Source organism: Poecilia mexicana, unplaced genomic scaffold (assembly GCF_051168715.1).
Source record: "Poecilia mexicana isolate PSO_F unplaced genomic scaffold, ASM5116871v1 scaffold_3, whole genome shotgun sequence".
Lineage (NCBI taxonomy): Eukaryota > Metazoa > Chordata > Actinopteri > Cyprinodontiformes > Poeciliidae > Poecilia > Poecilia mexicana.
In genome coordinates, this window is record NW_028263372.1 from 36,537,427 (window position 1) to 36,555,677 (window position 18,251).

Sequence of the window (18,251 nt, forward strand, 5' to 3'; positions counted from 1 at the left end):
TCCTCTCATTAGCGGCGCGTCTTTGACGTCCAGCCTGGAAGGGCTAAGATGCGTTCACTGACCAGAGGAAAATGAGACTTCTGAGTCACGGTTGGGTCAAAACCAGCTGGATTCCAGCTTCTTTCTGTCTGTGTGCATCTCTCCAGTTATTTTACTGTAAATGTAGTTATTTTACGCGGCTCCTCGGTTGGAGACGCGTTCTGGTCTCTGCGGCGTTTTTCTCAGAAAGCAGAGAGAATCAGCAGCTTGTGGGTTTATTATTGGCGCTGAGAGGTGAGAGCCGCTGTGGACAAACCTCCAATTGATCCTGCAGCAGTTGGCCTTTGCCAGCTCATATTATGCTGCTCTTAATTTAGTGCAGAAAGTTCTCCTTAGTGCCAGCGAGCTACTCTTGATCAAAGTCATTAGTCACTTGATTTGGACTCTTTGCTGCTGAATAATTGAGGCGGTGTGAGGATAAAGGATTTGACTGTGCCGGCTCACTAGTTAGAGGAAGTGAGCAGAAACTCTGAGTCTTAGAGAGAAAGACGGGAGGAGGGAAACGGCGGACAGGAGGAAGTAAATTAGGGAAAGATTGAAAAGGAGGAGAGTGTTGATGTGATGAATGCGTTGTCTGCTCTGTCCAGCACAGCCCTGATGAAACATTTAGCGCTGGAATATCTGTGAAAGCGCCACCCATGACTCCAGAAAAAAGCCATCGCCTCCATTTATCCTCCCGCTGGTCGCAACGTTTCCCGGGTTTTCCTCCTAACAAATGGCCGTTCACTCAGAGTCCCTCCGCTCAGCCTATCATCATACATCAAACACAGAAGTGCCTTTCTCAGATAAAACACAATAATATGTTTTTTCCGTCCCATTAGCTTCCCATCAGGTTCTGGAATATTTCCACGATTCATCACCTTACTGTACGACTTCTGTAAAGTAAATATTGGGAGCAGCTTGGAGGAAAGGCTTCTCCTGAAAAGCATCCCATCACCAAACTGAGCAGAAAAACGCGAGTGTTTTATGAATGAAGCAGCCACTTCCTGCCTCCGCCCCTCAGATCTCGGATCAGAAACATGTTTCTCATCTTTCTTCTCCTCGATTCGTTTCGTCTGTTCGCTGCGGCGTTCGTCTGTGAAGCCGATAAGAGTCTAAATCTGCGTCTGTCCTCATGTCTGAGAGCCAGAGAGTGAGTGAAGATCTGATGCAGATCCTCCGGAGCTGCATGTCGAACAGTTTGTTTCCACTCGGCTCTGCTTCAGCTTCGGCCAGCAGAATAAACCTCCTGTTGCTTCCAGCTTAATCTAAAATAACCTGCTGCTGCTCATCTGAGGAAGAGGAGGAATTTCCACCCAGGATGAAGGAACAATCAGAGATTTGGAGCAGGCGGTTCCTCCTCAGCAGCAGAGGTCACATTTAATTCTCCCAGATGATTCCTTCAGTCTGCAGCTAATTCAAACCTGAATGCTAAACACGGAGACGTTTGTCCTCTTTAACATCGGAGGGAATGTGGAGCGAATGCTCAAGCAGGTCCAGACAGCTGTCATCATGTTGGACATGAAAACGATTTTACTCATTTCATGAGGCAGGTCAGGCTGATCTGGGTTTTCAGAGTCAGAAAGAAAACTTTGAATTTATTTAGAGTTTTGTTCCACTTTTTGAGGATTTTTGCAACACATCTGATGAAATGAGCCATTCTGAAGGGATCGTTATAGATCACTGATAAAGCCAATAAGATACTAATATGGGCTGTAAAGTCACCCATAGGGCCATTAAGGTCACTAATGTAGCATTTAATTCACTCATAGGGCATTTAAAGTCAACAATGTGGCTACTAAAGTAATGAATTTGGCCCCTAACATTTTGGCTAAGGTCACATAGTAAGGTCACTAATATGGCTCCCAAGGTCACATAGGCCCATTAAGGTTCAACATGAGCCTGAAAGTCGTTCATAGGGCCGTTTAGATCTGGCCCCCAAAGGCCACATGGGGCTGCCAAGGTCACTGGGGGTCACTGCTCTGCTCAGCTCAGTGTTTGGGTTTTTGTCGCTTGACCATCTGAACTTCGCTAGCAGTGCCATCTGGACCTGTTACTGTAATTGTTCTGACTTAATTTTGTTCTGATATTTGTCATCGTGATCAGAACCTCAGACGGTTCTGGATCAGAGGAGAAACTTCTCAGTGGCGGAGCCAACAGGTGACATCTGGACATTTTCCAGAAGGACCTCAGCGGAGGAGCCGTCAGACATACATGGAAATAATTCTGCTGTTTATGATGCAAACATCCATAAACAACCAATTAGCAGAGATGCATTTAAGTGAGCAGCTCCCTCGTTCCATTTTAATCTCCTTCATGACATGAAAACAATTTGTCTCCCACTGAAATCATCAGCTGTAATAATTAACCAAATTCCTTTATGAAATATTAATTGAGAGCAAGGAAATGTGTGTAGAAGATTTAAACGGAGCTCAGCTTGATTAGAAGCTGAGCTAAAAACCTCACAGTGTGAAGATTTGTCACAAACCTGCAGAAAACCAACATCACAGCTTCACTGTGTTTTCATTTAACTGGCAACTTTAAGATTTACACAGAGAACAAACCTGTTTTTAGACCAAACTGCCAAAATATTATCAAAACTCAGATTATTTATATTTCTCAAACTATAAACATTGAACTTTCTGTTACAAATAAACTAAATCAAAGTTTTCTTAATATCCTGCTGCATTTTGATTTTCCAAAATGTAAACAATATTTACTTTCTGAACTAAAACATTTACAATTAAAATTCTCCATCTGTTTTGCAGTGATGTTTTCTCTCCCAGTTTTTACCTCTTCCCGCCTCTCTTCAGGCTGTGAGAGCGACTTCTGGGGCCCCCACTGCACCAACCGCTGCCAGTGCCGCAACGGGGCCAAATGCAACCCGATAACGGGGGCCTGCGTCTGCACCGACGGCTTCCAGGGCTGGCGCTGCGAGGAGCACTGCCACCACAACCTCTACGGCAAAGACTGCATGCAGGAGTGCCAGTGCCTCAACGGCGCCACCTGCCACCACCAGAGCGGGGAGTGCCTCTGCGCGCCTGGCTACACCGGCAGCTTGTGAGTGGCTCCACCAGAACAAAACGCACAATAACTCACCAAATAAATACGTCTGTTAGCTTATAAATCACTGAAATACGTTAAAGATCTGCTGCTGATGGATCAGTTCTCCACTCAGGTTTTCTGGTTCTGGTCAGTCAGGGAGGATTCAGCTTTTATGCACCACAAATCTGGAACAAACTCCCAGAAAACTGCAAAACAGCCGAAACACCAACTGCATTTCAGTCACCATAACGACCGAACTGGAATCACAAAAATAAATATACTTAATGGAAACACAGCAATTTAAAATAAACTCTGTTTTTGTTTGATAAGTTTTTTGTGCTCATCTTGGGTTTGAGTTTGCAGATGGATCAAAATGTAGACAGGAGCTGAATCTTCTTTAAAGATAAACTAAAAATCACAGGGAGTTCAGGGAGCCAGAGGAGAACAAAAAACACCAGAAAAGCACAAAGAGCAAATAAAAAAATAAACAAACTAGAACAGCATAAGAAGAACAGAACAAAGGTAAAACAGAAACAAGGCTGACTTAATCAAAAAAAGCGACGATGAAACAGAATAATAATGAAACTGAAAACAATCAAAACAACTCAGAATAACCCAGGATGTGACGTCGTTAAGATGTTTTTTTTCTGTATCAGAATTAGCTTGTGTTACCAAACTGCAATGGAAACTGCAGTTTGCAGTCATGTGATCAGCCGCTGGATGTTACTACTGCCAGAAATGACAAAGAGGACAACAGGAAGTAGTTGGAGGATGATGGCGTTGTGTGTTTTTTTAATGGATTATTGCACAAACAAACTTATTCATGTATTTCAATTGCATTTTTTTTATCTAATGGAAACACAGCAATTGCATTTTTTTTACATTAGTGGAATATTGACAAAGTTTTAGCGTATTAGTAATGGAAACGCAGCGACTGAGTTCCTTTAAATCTAAGCTAAAAACCCACAGCTGCCTTTGATTAACAATAACTGGAACATGGATCAATATGTTTGATGATAAAATGTAATGTTTGTTGCTGGTTTCACAGTTGGTGACTTGTAAGATGTAAAACACTTTTTGAAATGTTCCATAAAAATAGACTTTGATTAAAAATTACTGCAGAATTGAGAAGAAAGTGAATCTGGAAGCTTTTTTTTTCTAGATTTTTAACAACTTTTCAGCCACATTGAGACATTAATTTGTGTCTTCATTCAGCTTTTCCCCAGGAATACAATATATGATGAAGATATGGGAAGGAATTTATGCTAATTTTCAGATCGTAACTCAGTGAGGTTCAGTAGGGGGAAGGTTTTCTCCTGCTGTCTTTTGCTGCTGAAATATGCAAATAATGATTTCTGTGTGAGTGGATGAAGTCAGCATCTTTCCCCGGCTGTGTTGCTGCAGATGAAGATGTTTCTGTTTGTCTCCTGCAGCTGTGAGGAGCCCTGTCCTCCAGGTCAACACGGCTCCATGTGCGAACAGCGCTGCTCCTGTCAGAACGGAGGAACCTGCCATCACGTCACCGGGGAGTGTCACTGCCCGCCCGGCTGGATGGTATGGCCCCGCACGCCGCCGCCCCGCTGCAGACCATCAGAAACATTCTCACTGCACCAAACAGAGGAAATCAGAGCAACACGAAACAGTATGGAACACCTTTAGTGTCACAGTACAACTAAAACACCATCCGTTCTGTAGACCTGGGCTAAGATTACCAGCAGCGTTTTATTTACCAGAATGTAAACATGCAGCAGCAGAGAAGAAGAAGCTCAGTCCTACAGCAGAAAGTGCCTGATCTGAACCAGCATGGCTGCTTCAACGGCCGGAGGAGAACTCTGCTTCCCTCCAGAAACAAGATGGCGGATAGCAGGAGTTAGCTTTCCAGAACTGCATCTGGATGCTTTACAACCATGTGCCAAGCACGGTGGTGGAGGTATGATGGTTTGGAACCTGGAAGCCTTGCAGTCACGGATTGGACCAGGATCTCCTCAAAGTTTTCTAGAGTCAGATGTGGATCCATCTGTCCAACAGCTGAAGCTCGATCCGTTTAACAATGACTTACACAGAAACAAATCATTTAAGCTGCCAAATCATTAGTGACTTTGGTGAAATATCACCGGTCAGCAGAGGTTCGACTCAAATTACGAATACATCCAGTACATATAAAATACTTTATTTTACAATAAATGTGCACAGAGTAGAACATGTGAACCAGCCTTGCTGATATGTGGGTGAACATGTGAGTTTGTTCTGACCCACTCCTGCCTCCCTCCGTCAGGGTCCGGTGTGCGCCCAGCCGTGCCCCTTCGGCTGGTTCGGCATCAACTGCTCCGAGGAGTGCACGTGTCGGAACGGAGGCCTGTGTGACCACATCAGCGGCGTCTGTCAGTGCACCGCCGGCTACATCGGAGAGAGGTGAGCTAACCCCTCTCCAGCGCCGCTCAGCGCCACTGGCGTCACAAAACATTACATTTTTACCTGCGCCACAAAATAGGAGCATCCAAAATGCAGTGGTGGGTCCGTCAACTAAAGAGTTAGATGCTAATGCTAAACCGCTACACCATCATGGTGTTTAGGGGAAGCTAATGCTAAACCGCTACACCATCATGGTATTTAGGGGAAGCTAATGCTAAACCGCTACACCATCATGGTATTTAGGGGAAGCTAATGCTAAACCGCTACACCATCATGGTATTTAGGGGAAGCTAATGCTAAACCGCTACACCATCATGGTATTTAGGGGAAGCTAATGCTAAACCGCTACACCATCATGGTGTTTAGGGGAAGCTAATGCTAAACGCTAACTTCATCTCTGCTTGAAACACTGCAACCCTTAAGCAACAATTTAACTTTGACACAATAATTACAAGTTCTGTTTTACCCTCAGCTATTGGATTTGTTTCTATCTTTTTCTCTGCTGTCTGTGTTTAATTTAGCTCATTTATGAATTTATTCATTTTAGAATTTGTCTAAATTAAGGGAAGTTAAGTTTGCTAAACATTTTCAAAGTTAGCTAGACTGCTAAAGGGAAATTAGCCCTGCTATTAGTGTGTTAGCGGATTAGCGGATGCCCCCCTGCTGCCAGTACATATTTTTTCACCACTGCCTCTTTGTTACATAAAGTAGGAAGAAGACGTGTAAATCAGTGTCGATCTGAACTTAACGAGGGGTGTATCCATTTGCCTTATTAAAAACGAAAAGGTAATCCATTTTGTAAATTCTTCTAGATTGAATTTTTTTGTCTCAGCAATAAAAGCTGGAACTGGTTCAGTCTTTTCTTCACTGAAGCCATTTTAGCAGAATTTGGTTCACCAAAGTCTGCTTTGGAGTGGAAGTCAGATATGAGTGACTTTGTTTGGGATGAAATGTCTGTAATAATTAAAAATAAAACGTCTCCATCTGCATCAGGACGTAGGAAGTCGGCCTGGGGGTTATAAATGGCCCCCGCCCCCCAGCTTGGACACCCCAGCTTTAACCCTTCCATCCTGTGGCCTCCATCTCCCCCCCTCCACCCGTCATTATTCTCATTCAAGCCAAATTACCTCCATCCATCCGGGCTCAGACAGCTGAATTAGCCTACATGGAATAATTCCCAGACTGCTTCTCTTCCTCTCGTCCGCGTTCTAATGGAATTAGCCCAGATAAGAGTCGGCGTGATTTAAACGTGACGCCCAACAGAAGTCCTCGCCGCGCCGCTTTAATTGAGTGATTTGTCTGTTTCTTAATGGTTTCTGCTGCTGGACGTGTGAGGAATGCAGCAGGCCGGACTCGGCTGCCTCCATCAGCCGCTCAGAAACTCTGCCGCCTGTGGGGCCGAGGGTTTAACGCCGAGCCTGCCGACCTCCTGAGAGGCCGCCGCCGCCGCCGCGCTGGTTTTATTGTTCAACAGCAGCCTCATTAATCTGTCTCTGGATAATAAATGAATGTTCGAAGGACGATTTTTACATTTAAAGCCCAGTCCTAACATTTATTGTTAGATCTGTTCAAATATTCAGATTTTTATCTTTTTTTCTTTTTGGTGTAAAATTAGATTTTCAGTGTTTATTCATGTTTCTGCACTAAAAAGCTTCATTCAGTTACAAACTCAATTTAAAGAATCATTTATTAACCATAAGTGGGATTTAACTGTCATTGTTGAGGCTGATGTCTGCTGCTGTAGCAGTCTGTATTACAAAGTCTGCAAACGCTTCTGACTGAAGACTCTCTCTCATGTTCATAATGTTTTTCATATATGAACCACGGAACAGAACCAGCTTCCTGTTATCAGCTAGTTGAGCTTTTTAAGGCGGCATCATTCCCTCCAGCTCTGTTCAGTCCACCTTAATCCAACTCCAGTCCATCTGCCTAGTCAAAGTCCGGTCCGGTTGGTGTGAATGCTAAATGACCTCTGACCTCTGGTCCTCCAAACCTCGGTCTGGGTTTGGAGCAGGGCATTCTGGGTAAATCCAACCAAAGCTAATGTGCTAGCCCAGCGCTAGCAGCAGAAATGGCTCCTGGTCTTTAGCCTAAAGAGAAATCCTCCAACCACTAAAATCTGACGCCTCCATCTTGTTTCCATCTGGTGAAGAAGGAAGTTGCTCTCAGTGTCTTCAGAGGTTTTTGTGTCGTTTCCTTCAGTGGTTCTTGGTGCAGCGCCCCCACAGGCCAGGAGGGGAACAGGTTGGTTTGACTCAGAACCACAGCAGCTGGAGATGAGCAGAAGATGGAGTTCTGGTTCTAGTAGAACCGGGTCTAACAGGAGGAAGCAGCCTGAGTCCCTGGTTCTGATGCTGCCACTGCAGGAGTTGTTGATGAGACTCTGAACTCCTCAGCTTCTCTGATCCGCCTGACGACTGCTGAGTCATCCGAGTCTTTCTGTGGTGATTGGAGTCTGACCTGCGCTGGAGGTCCGAGTCCCGTCCCTGAGGCGCTCCTGTCCCTACAGCCAAACCATCAACAGAGGTTCTTCAGTTTAAGTCCTAAAGGTTTATCAGGACCTCTGGAGGAAAGCAGGAGGATTTCTCCAGTTTATTCCGACTCTTGAATTACATGTTGAATTAAAATATTAACTGATTATCTGCCGTCATGTTCCTCTGGCAGGTGCTTCCATTATTTTCAGGGCCTCGTTAATATCACTGAGTGCAGGCTAATAAACACAACAAAAGGTTTTCCCGGCAGCGCAGACTACTTCCTCCTCGCTGATCCTGCAGCTGGATTTACGCCGCTCGGCAACTCTTCCAATAAAAGCCTTCATAAAGGAGGATTTACGGCGCCGCCCGCCTTGTCGACCGCATTCATTTAATAACGCCGTGTCTAATAAAGCTCCCAGCGAGGCATCTGCAAGTCAAACGCGCTGCCGTCGGTGACGGGCTGCAGGAGAACCTGAAACAGAAACATTTGGAGGCAAACAGCTGCTTTCATTTCCAGAAAACAAATCAACAATAATCTGATTCATCAGGCATGAACTGGACCTCCACTGGTTCTGGCTGGTTTCTGTGTTTAACCATCAAAAGGGATGGAGAAATGGTTCTGTTAGGATTTCAGCGTTTTGTTTAATTTATTTTTTATATTTCTCATATTATTTGATTTTTTTTCATATTTGAGTTTTTATTCATGTATTTTGTTATTATGGTTGTATTTTTTTCATTTGTTAAGTATTTTACATATTTTTCTGTCTTTTTTATTTTATTTTGTTTTTTTCTCATTTCATTTAATTCTTTTCAACATTTGAATTTTTGATATTTAGGTTGTATTTTTTTCTTTTATAATGATGCATGTTGGTTTTTATTTCTTATCTGATTATTTTTTAAGCATTTTATTTCTTTTAATTTTTATTTTTGCTTGTTTTTATGTCTTTTCATTAATTGGATTATTACTTTTCTTATTTTGGTTGTATTTTGTTTTCTTTTTTTAATTTAATTTAGTTAAATAAATTAAATATTTAACATTTAGGGCGACAACTAAATGCACATTTAGTTGTCGCCCTAAATGTGTATTAATTTTATTTTTAGTATTTTTATTACATTTTCATGTATTGTTTTCTGTTTTTTCATTAAGTTCAGTATGTGCTTTAGGGTTGAATGACTTAACATAAATGAATTTAATAAAACCGAGATGTAAAAAGTGTAAACAAATATTGCAAACCTGATTATTTAAGACCAAAAAGTTTTTAAATTGGATTAAAAATGAAACCTGCTGTGAAACCGGCCAGTCACAGTGTTTTCTGGTAACCGTGGCAGCAGGATGATGATGTAACTTCCTGTTCCTGTCCAGGTGCCAGGAGGAATGTCCGGTGGGAACGTACGGCCCGCAGTGCGCCCATAAGTGCGACTGCCTGAACCGGGCCCGGTGCTACCACATCAACGGGGCGTGTCTCTGCAGCGAGGGCTTCAAGGGCCCCAGCTGCCAGGACCGCTTCTGCCCCGCCGGCCTCTACGGGCTGCTCTGCGACAAGATCTGCCCCTGCAAGGGCAACAACACGCTCAGGTGGGGCAAACAACACATTGCGCTCAGCGTGCTCCACAGTGATCTGAATAAACGTCCTGTGTGGTTTTACTGAACGCACCAGCTGAGACTGGGATGTCCACAGTGAGGTCCGCGGGCCTTTTGCGGCCCTCAGAGAGATCCTGTGTGGCCCTCGTCCACAATTCAAGAAAAGCAGAACTTTATTTCATTGGCTGCTGCTGGAGAAGCGCTAAAACAAGTTAAAGTGAAATGAGGCAAAATGAAATATCTGAAAAATGAAAACTTAAGTAACAACACAAACTATTCATCTTGTATCTGTCCCCGTTTGTCTCTTAGTTTTTCTTATCACTGACAAAGCACCCGACTGGTTTTGCTTTCATTTTAATTTGATCGCACATATCGTGGCTGAAGCCATCAGTTAAGTAATCCTCGACTAACTTAGTAATCGATGAATGTTGACTGGAGCACACGCCCAAAAAAAGCCACTCAAGCAGTAATTAAGCCCAACTGTACAAAAATATACAGATTTTATTGCATTTTAGGCACAAAATTATTCATTTTCTTATTTAAAAAGGTATATTTGCATATTTCAATGTTTTTCTAATATTGTGTAAAAAAGATTAAGAAATCTGTTGCATGTGCCAATTTATTATGTGATTAATTAATTAATCACCAGAAAATCAATAACTAAAATAATTGTTAGTTGCATCCAGTAACTTTTACTCGACAGATTAAACTTTGCTGAATAAGTTTTAAAAACAAACGGAGCGACTCGTGTTTCTTTAGCTTCGCTAAGGAGTTTAGCTAAAACATCTACAATTATTTACTGATTATTCCTGCTAGTTTCATCAAAATATTCCTATTTAATTTGTTTTCAGGGTAGCTGCAGCCTGTTCCTTTTTGGTAAATTATGGGTTTGTTTATTGTTACTTTTTTTGTTTCCTGAGTTTAATGTTGACAGTTTACCAAAATAAAATGAACTGAACTGGAATAATTTTGATATCTTCATAACAAAAGATACAAACTTTTTGTTTGTGTCTGTTTTTGATCCATGGATAATTTTAGCTTCACAGTTGTCGCCCGTAATGTGAAAACTTTGTACCGCCCTGGTCTAAGAGCCTCTTCCCCTCCAGCTGCCACCCGCTGTCAGGGGAGTGCACCTGCGCCGCCGGATGGGCGGGGCTTTACTGCAACGAGACCTGCCCCGCTGGTTACTATGGCGACGGCTGCAAGGAGCCGTGCAGCTGCGCCAACGGAGCCGACTGCGACGGCGTAAGCGGAGCCTGCGTCTGCGCGCCGGGGTTCATCGTGAGTGAACAAACACGACACCCTGCAGGAGGGAAGCGAATGTTACAAATAGAACCAGAGAGCGGAAAAAAAATACATCAGTCCTGGATTTTACGTCCATCATCTGCTGAGGGTTTCGGTACAATATGTCAGAAATATTCACAGGCTTTTAATTTCATCAAACTTCAGTGGGTCTCATGTGACAGAGCAGCATGAACGAGTCCAGGGCGACTCATCGTCTTCATCATTTCTTTTACAGGAACACTGTTATGTGTTTTAATTTAGTTTTTTAATTACATTATTAAGTTAAACTGAAGATGAATGAGCTTTAAAATCAAGTTTCCATACCTTGTATCTTCTCCTTAAATCAACTTGATGAAATTTCTGAGTTAAAACCAAAATTATTTTCGAGTTGCCGTTACTTTTCCAGTTAAATCACGTTGCCATGTTTTACAGTGTAAGTCCTCTCCAGGCCTCTGTGCTTCTCGTCGTCTCGGTCCAGTAAACTGTCAGAACCTGAACTGTGACTTTCTAGAAGCTCCGGATTGAAACTGAATATTTTTAAAGAAATATTCACATCACAAAGCATTTTTAAGGCGGAAATTGAATTTTTATCTTCATGTCGTGCCACATTGATTTACTTTCACTCAGTAGAAAGAGTCTTAGTTTTAGATTTATTTTGATCCAGATCATTTAAAGTAAACCGTACAGTTCCTGAGGTTTATGGAAGATTAAAACATCGTGTGATTTGTTTGATCTTGAAAGCTGTAAAGCCAGCAAAGCTTCATTTGTTTTATTTTCTGCTTATTTAGACATTCAGAAAAGCTTTTATTGCTTACCCATAATGCAACAGATCAACTTCTAACTCTGTGTAATTTACCAAATTCTGCTCTTAACTTCAGCCGTCATTAGTTGATGAGGCGATAAATAATGAGGGGAGGAAAAGTTTTCTTTCTTCTCTGTGGAAGCGGCCGTCTTTGATGCGCTGCTGTTGACTCGACCCGGCCTAATGAACGGCTGTCAGACGCTCCGCGTCTCACCGGATTGCATCAGCTGCTGGTCCATCGCAGCAAACAGCTGCAACAAATCAAAGGGATTTCCTCAGAAACACAGGAGCTGCGTCTCTGCTGTGAAGACTGGAGCGCTGCTTCCTGACCGATGCGTCCGCATGCAGGTGCAGGGAAAGCGTGCAGCTGGCGGACCTGCAGACTCAGCAGGCCTGGGAGCTGCAGGTGTGCAGCTGGGATGTAGGTCAGAGTAACGAGGGGAACAAAAAACCAACCTGGAAGCTTTCAGAAAACATGATCAGCTTTAAATCTCCTTCAGAGGACAGAAAATATGGATTTTTATTTAAAATATTGAAATTATTTTTATGTGTTTAGTTTCATCGGTTTCTGTTCTGCTAAGAAGCGCCGCTCCCTTTTTTCAGTTGGAGAGCAGGTGTGACAGTAAACGATCGTCTGCTGTCGCTGCGCTCTCACTCAGGAGGAGACGTTGCCGTGAAGTTACCGACTCGATGCCATCAGCCGGGTTTCCTGAAAATGTTTCCACTGGAGCCGATATTTTAAGGTCATCGGATCAGATGGTCCAGAAACTCAAACCGCGATCAAATCCAGACTTTTTTTTACCTTCAGTCCAAATCAACTAAATCTGTTTAGAGCCACAAAATGAACGTGATAGTTTGTGTTTATGATGCCAAAGTCTATGAATTAGTTTAGATTTTTAATGAAAGAATAAAACTTTGGATTTGTTTTTAGCTCTACAAACTGAACTGTGACTTTACTGCACAGTGGAACGTAATATTCTGACATTCAATTTGTTCTGGATGTAAAAACATTTTAAATATAAATATATTCTATTTGCCTTCAATGAATTGACTTTGATGAATTGATTAAATAGATTTTAATGTTTTAAACATTTTAATGCAATTAATCACATTTAATTAAGAAAAAGACGTTTCTTGCTGGAACCTTTCAAGTCGTGCGTTTCTGGTCCGCCCTTAAATCTGACGCACAGCTACATCCGCTAACAGAGAAGCTGCAGGTTAATTTCTGCTTCTGAACGATCTGATTGATCCCTGGAAAACACTGAGCAGTTAGCATAGCTTAAAATAGCACCTCAATGCTAAACATGTAGCAGCTAATGCTAATGCTAGCATCCAGGTTTCTAAAGAAGCCGACCGGATAGAATAACGCTTTGCTCCGATCTGATGGTTGAAGAACAGACTAAAAATAATAAGTATTTTTGTTGTTGATGCTTCAAACCCATTCAGAGCCTCATCACTCACTTCTCCTTTCATGTACAAAACATTTTCAAACATTTGGAAACAGTGATTATGTGTAAACATGGATGAGTTTATGGTTGTTTCTTATTTATGTGTTTTAACACCAAGAGGGAAATTATTTACACACAAATGAACATTTTCTTTACTTATTAATGTTCATTCTGACATGTTGTCCCATTTTTAAAAATAAAACCATGAATCATTTTCAGTTAAACTATTTTTATGTTCTTTTTCATAAAATCCTAATAAAACACTGAAGTTTATTCATATTATCTGTTGGCTGAATCACCTGGAGCTCTTTAGTTTGCGTTTCTGGCGTTCAGTGAAAAGCTGTGAAGTGATTGCAGGGTTAGTTTTGAGTGTGTGTGGCCCCGCGGGGCCCCGTGGCCCCGGCCGCCTGCGGCGCTGCCCGGTCCGGCCGGACAGAGGCCGCCGCAGCTTTTCTAATTGGGCCGACAACATCAGAGATTTCAGCAGATGAAAGCAGGACGGCGCCGCAGATGAATGTGTGTTTGGTTTATCAGAGTTATTGATTCTCAGAGAATTGATGGAGCGCTGGAAGCCGCCGCTGTGGATGAGGAACCGGCTTTAAACGGGATTTATTTGGAGTATTGTCACCAGTTCGGACGGTCGGGTCGATACCTGTAAACATGGCCGCCTCTGACCTGAGGTCCAAACTCTGTTCCTCCGTCAGCAGACGCCTTGTTAGCTCCCTCAGTCGGCCTCTGAAGTGCAGCAAAGCTTCGTCTAAATGTCTCCGCCTTTAACGAATCGCAGAACTTTGATCCCTCAGGAAGGTCGGCTTCTCTAACCTTTGCTTGAATTTAATTTGACGATTGATTCGTTTTTAAGTGGAAATAAATATTTTCAACATTTATTTGCCAGGAGTTTAAAGTCTGAGAAAAAACACAAAATTTAATTAAAACTGACAAGATTTACTTCCTGTTCTTGCTTTTTTTGTGTGTTTTACATATTACTAAAAAAAGAAAAAAACACTGTGATTTCCCTACCAACATGTTTCAGTCCTGGTGCTGATCCGAGTTTTTTAGGATGGAAACAAGAAGCTGAAGTTGAGGCTGATTCTACATTAGAGTAGATTTAATAAAATTAAACAATAAGAAACTTTATTGTTTTTGTGTCTAAACAAATATGGGAGTCAACAAAGGTCTAAAATTTCATTTTCTGTTAAAGTGTCTTATTCAGGGCAGTTTCTGGAAATGCTACGCTAACATTAGCATGACTACACAAATTCATACTAATTCAAGAAAAATTAAAACTTAAAGAATCAACTCATGTTACCAGAATAAAGTCATAACATGAGCAGAATGAAGTAGTAAAAAATACATTTAAAATGAGAAACGTTGAGCATTTTGTGAAGTTATTCTTTGGTACCAGTTTGAAAAGTAAGGAAATATTTAATCTTTTAACACGTTGAACATTAACTCCCATTAAAACGACTTTTTTCTAGTAATTTCATGACTTTCTTCTGGTGAAAGTGTTTTTGTTCTGCTAATATTCTGACTTTATTCTTGTACTTCCTTATAAGACAAATTCCTGTCAGCCTGGCCCTGACGCTCCGTCGTTCGTCTGTTTAATTTAGTGATATTTTCCTCAGATTTTCAGCCGAACTGACGGACATCCTCATTAACCTGCCGCACCTTTCAGAAACATCCTGCAGCCTCTGCAGGTGCACATCCATCAGCGAGACACAATAAGCTGCAGCCAGACGAGCTGGACGCGTTTTCACTTCTGCTGCTCTTTAATTAAAAGATAAACAGCGTTAAAATATTAACTTATTTATTACCCAGAAGTCTGTGGGTTTAATTTGTTTCCTGGTGAAACAGTGAAAAGTCCTGATTAGATGATAAATATCAGGATCTATTGATCCGCCTGTAATTATTGCAGTGGAGGTCACCTGTCGTCCCTTGATGGCTTTAATTATTGAGCCCATGCAGGTTATTTATAACCAAAGTTTTTATAAAGTCCTTAATTCACCAACTTTTTAATAAGTCCTCTCCTGCGCGCCGGCCGGCTTTGTGAATATTAGATTAATAGTAATTTAAAGGCAGCAGGTTGGAAGCGGGCAGCTTTAATTAACAGAGTTTATGGTGCTGATCAATGCAGCAGCGGGCCGGAATGAGGCCGATGCTGCGGCCGATGCTGCGGCCGCATGATGCCGCTCTGCAGGGCGCCGTCGGCCGCCATCGGCTCCTCCTCGCTGCTTATCACATCACAGCCAGCAAACGAAATGCTCCCGGAGCCTGGACGGGTTTTAACGGAGAGACGATGCTGGAGGAAACGCATCTAAAACTGCCAAACTGCTTTTACATGGAGGCCACAAAACCTTTAGTGCTTTTTAAATTATAAATGCAAAGACTTGTATATTTTTATGTTTCCCTAAATAAACAACAAACTAAACATAATATTTTACTGATCAAAATAGATTTGAAACAGAAAACGTTCTTTTTCCAGATTTAAAAAAAGACAGCAAGCCAAATCCTAACATGTAGAAAAAGGTTGATGATATTTTTCTAGATATTTTTATGTGTTTTTAGCAACAACAGCAGGATTTTTCTCACTCAGCCAGTGGAACTTTGACCAACATCCTGAGGTTTGGTTGATGATTTAATGATTCGTTTGACAAAATGTAAACTTTATTTCCTAATTATTGATGTTTCATGATGCGCCTTGTTGCTGGAATGTTTGAACTAATAAACTTGTTTCTGTGGTTGTCAGGGAGACGACTGCTCCATCAGCTGCCCTCCGGGTCTGCACGGCGCCAACTGCTCCGCCGCATGCTCCTGCCGCAACCGGGCCTCCTGCTGGCATGTGGACGGCGCCTGCATCTGCAGAGAAGGTTGGGCTCCGGTTCCCTCCAGGTTCTGGTTGTGAGTCCAAACGGCACCAGGCTGGGCTCCGGTTCACTCCAGGTTCTGGTGGGCTCCGGTTCCCTCCAGGTTCTGGTTCTGAGTCCAAACGGCACCAGGCTGGGCTCCGGTTCCCTCCAGGTTCTGGTTCTGAGTCCAAACGGCACCAGGCTGGGCTCCGGTTCACTCCAGGTTCTGGTTCTGAGTCCAAACGGCACCAGGTTGGGCTCCGGTTCCCTCCAGGTTCTGGTTCTGAGTCCAAACGGCCGGGTGCTTCACGCCAACATGTTTCTGTAATAATAATGCGGCATCCTGCACCAGCTCTAATGTTGTCCAGAACTTTTCATTAAGTTCTGTGTTTTTGTCTTTTAATATCCGGCTGTTTAAATATTAATGTGGCTCAGATTCTGCGAGGGGAACAAAGGTAATTAAAGGGGTTCTGGTTCTGGCCTGCTTTTGGTCCAGTTACATCTCACTGCAGAAGCTTTGCAGAAAACAGAGACATTAGAGGAAAACATCCATGATCAGAAACAGCTGAATAAATGAATGAATAATGAATGAATGAATGTAGATTCTGATGCTGAATGTAAACAAAGAGAGAAAATCTGGTTGAGTTACAAACCGACACCAGAACCAACCGTTGGCTCAGACTGAGATAACTTGCTGGTCACATCTGTGGATGAACTTTGACCCCGCTCTGCTCTGCTGAAATGATTTCAATTAAACACACTGGAGGGTTTTCCAGCAAGAACAGCATGCTTAAGTTCATGCTTTGACTAGGCCACAAGTCAGAAATAACCAGGATTTGTTGCAGTAAAGCGTCAGATTTCACTTCTTTCTAGTTTAGTTTCTGGATTAAACACAAAGAGTCTTTAACCCCACATGGGCCCTCTATGGGCAAACCCATATGGGGCCCATATTGTCTGCCCTCCTTTTCCCCATATGGGGCCCACCTGGGTTTGCTGGCTGGGATAATCTGTCCAAATATTTTTCTAAAACATCTTCAAGGACTTCTGGCCGAGTCTGTAGACAGACTCATAAAAAAATTTAATGTTGTATTTGTTTTGCAAATTTGATTTGTTTTAATAATTTTTTTTTACTTAGAGTGAAAAACATAATTTTAATTCATCACACCTGAATTCTTCCAAATGAACTTCGACTGTTTTCAATATTTGTCCCATTTTAGAATTTTTTTTGCTGATCTTGCTGTTTTCTGTGGCGTTAAATTCAGGATAAATCAGATTTTCTCCCATTTTTCCGGCTTGTTGCTCCCAGTTTCTTCCATGGTCTCACTCAGGAATATTTGCAGGAGTAACTGATTGTTTTTGGAGTGACTATTAAGGTTGATGTTGCTGCTGCTGAGCAGCAGTCAGGTACCCGTTCCCTGACGGGCGCCGCTGTCTCCACCCCGCAGGCTGGCAGGGCGTGGACTGCTCCATCCCCTGCTCCAGCGGCTCCTGGGGCTCCGGCTGCAACCAGACGTGTCAATGCGCCAACGAGGCGGCCTGCGACCCCGTCAACGGCTCCTGCACCTGCTCAGCGGGCTGGAGGGGCGAATACTGCGACGTCCTCTGTCCCGTAAGTCTGAACATCCTTCTCATGTGATGAGCTGACAGCCATCTTGGTAGGTAGCTGTTGTTAGGGAGTTGCTATGACAACAATAGACAAGCTACAGGCTGATCCTGACAGCAACGATTTTGTTGATCTTTCTCTTTCACATCAGCCAGGAGCATTAATGTAGATTCCTTACCTGTTCTGGAAGCTGTGGTTCATCCGTGCTGGTGCTGCGTTTGCCTACCAAGATGGCGGTTCAGCGGCGCAGTTCTCTTCCGGTTCAGACCTGTTGAAACTCTTTATGTTTGAATTTTAAAGATTTAAAAACCTGAAGCGTTTGAGTCTGAATGAATGAGCCTGAGCAGGTTCTGGTTGGTTCTGGACCTTTTTCATCGTGTCGTCCTGGTTCTGCTCGCAGGACGGGTCTTACGGGTTGGACTGCAGGGAGAGATGCGACTGTCTCCACGCCGACGGCTGCGACCCGCTGACAGGAACCTGCCGCTGCCTCGCAGGCTGGACCGGTGAGTTCTGGCAGGAAGTCAGACTTTTAGCAAACGATTCGATTGAAATTTAACTGTTTAAAAATCTGTTTCTCATTTTTAGCTAGCATTAGCGCCCAGTCACATTTAGCCGGCACGTAAACAAAACTAAACAAACCAAATACACTTTGTGTTTGCTCTCAGATTTTCATTCAGACGTTTTGATGGACAATAAACCATTAACAATAAAAGTCATGATAAACACGTGATCAGTAT

The 18,251-nt window shown here is 42.8% G+C and overlaps 1 protein-coding gene across 1 annotated transcript in view; it reads left to right on the top strand.

Annotated features, from left to right (window-relative positions):
* Positions 1–18,251, top strand: part of LOC106909694 (multiple epidermal growth factor-like domains protein 11) — a 102,247-nt gene that overhangs the window by 61,423 nt on the left and 22,573 nt on the right. The window contains exons 6-13 of the mRNA XM_088004544.1: positions 2,832–3,078; positions 4,497–4,617; positions 5,339–5,475; positions 9,313–9,525; positions 10,638–10,812; positions 15,812–15,932; positions 17,357–17,520; positions 17,915–18,017. Of these exons, the coding sequence (XP_087860670.1) occupies positions 2,832–3,078; positions 4,497–4,617; positions 5,339–5,475; positions 9,313–9,525; positions 10,638–10,812; positions 15,812–15,932; positions 17,357–17,520; positions 17,915–18,017 (1,281 nt within the window). The remainder of the gene's footprint in view (positions 1–2,831; positions 3,079–4,496; positions 4,618–5,338; positions 5,476–9,312; positions 9,526–10,637; positions 10,813–15,811; positions 15,933–17,356; positions 17,521–17,914; positions 18,018–18,251) is intronic.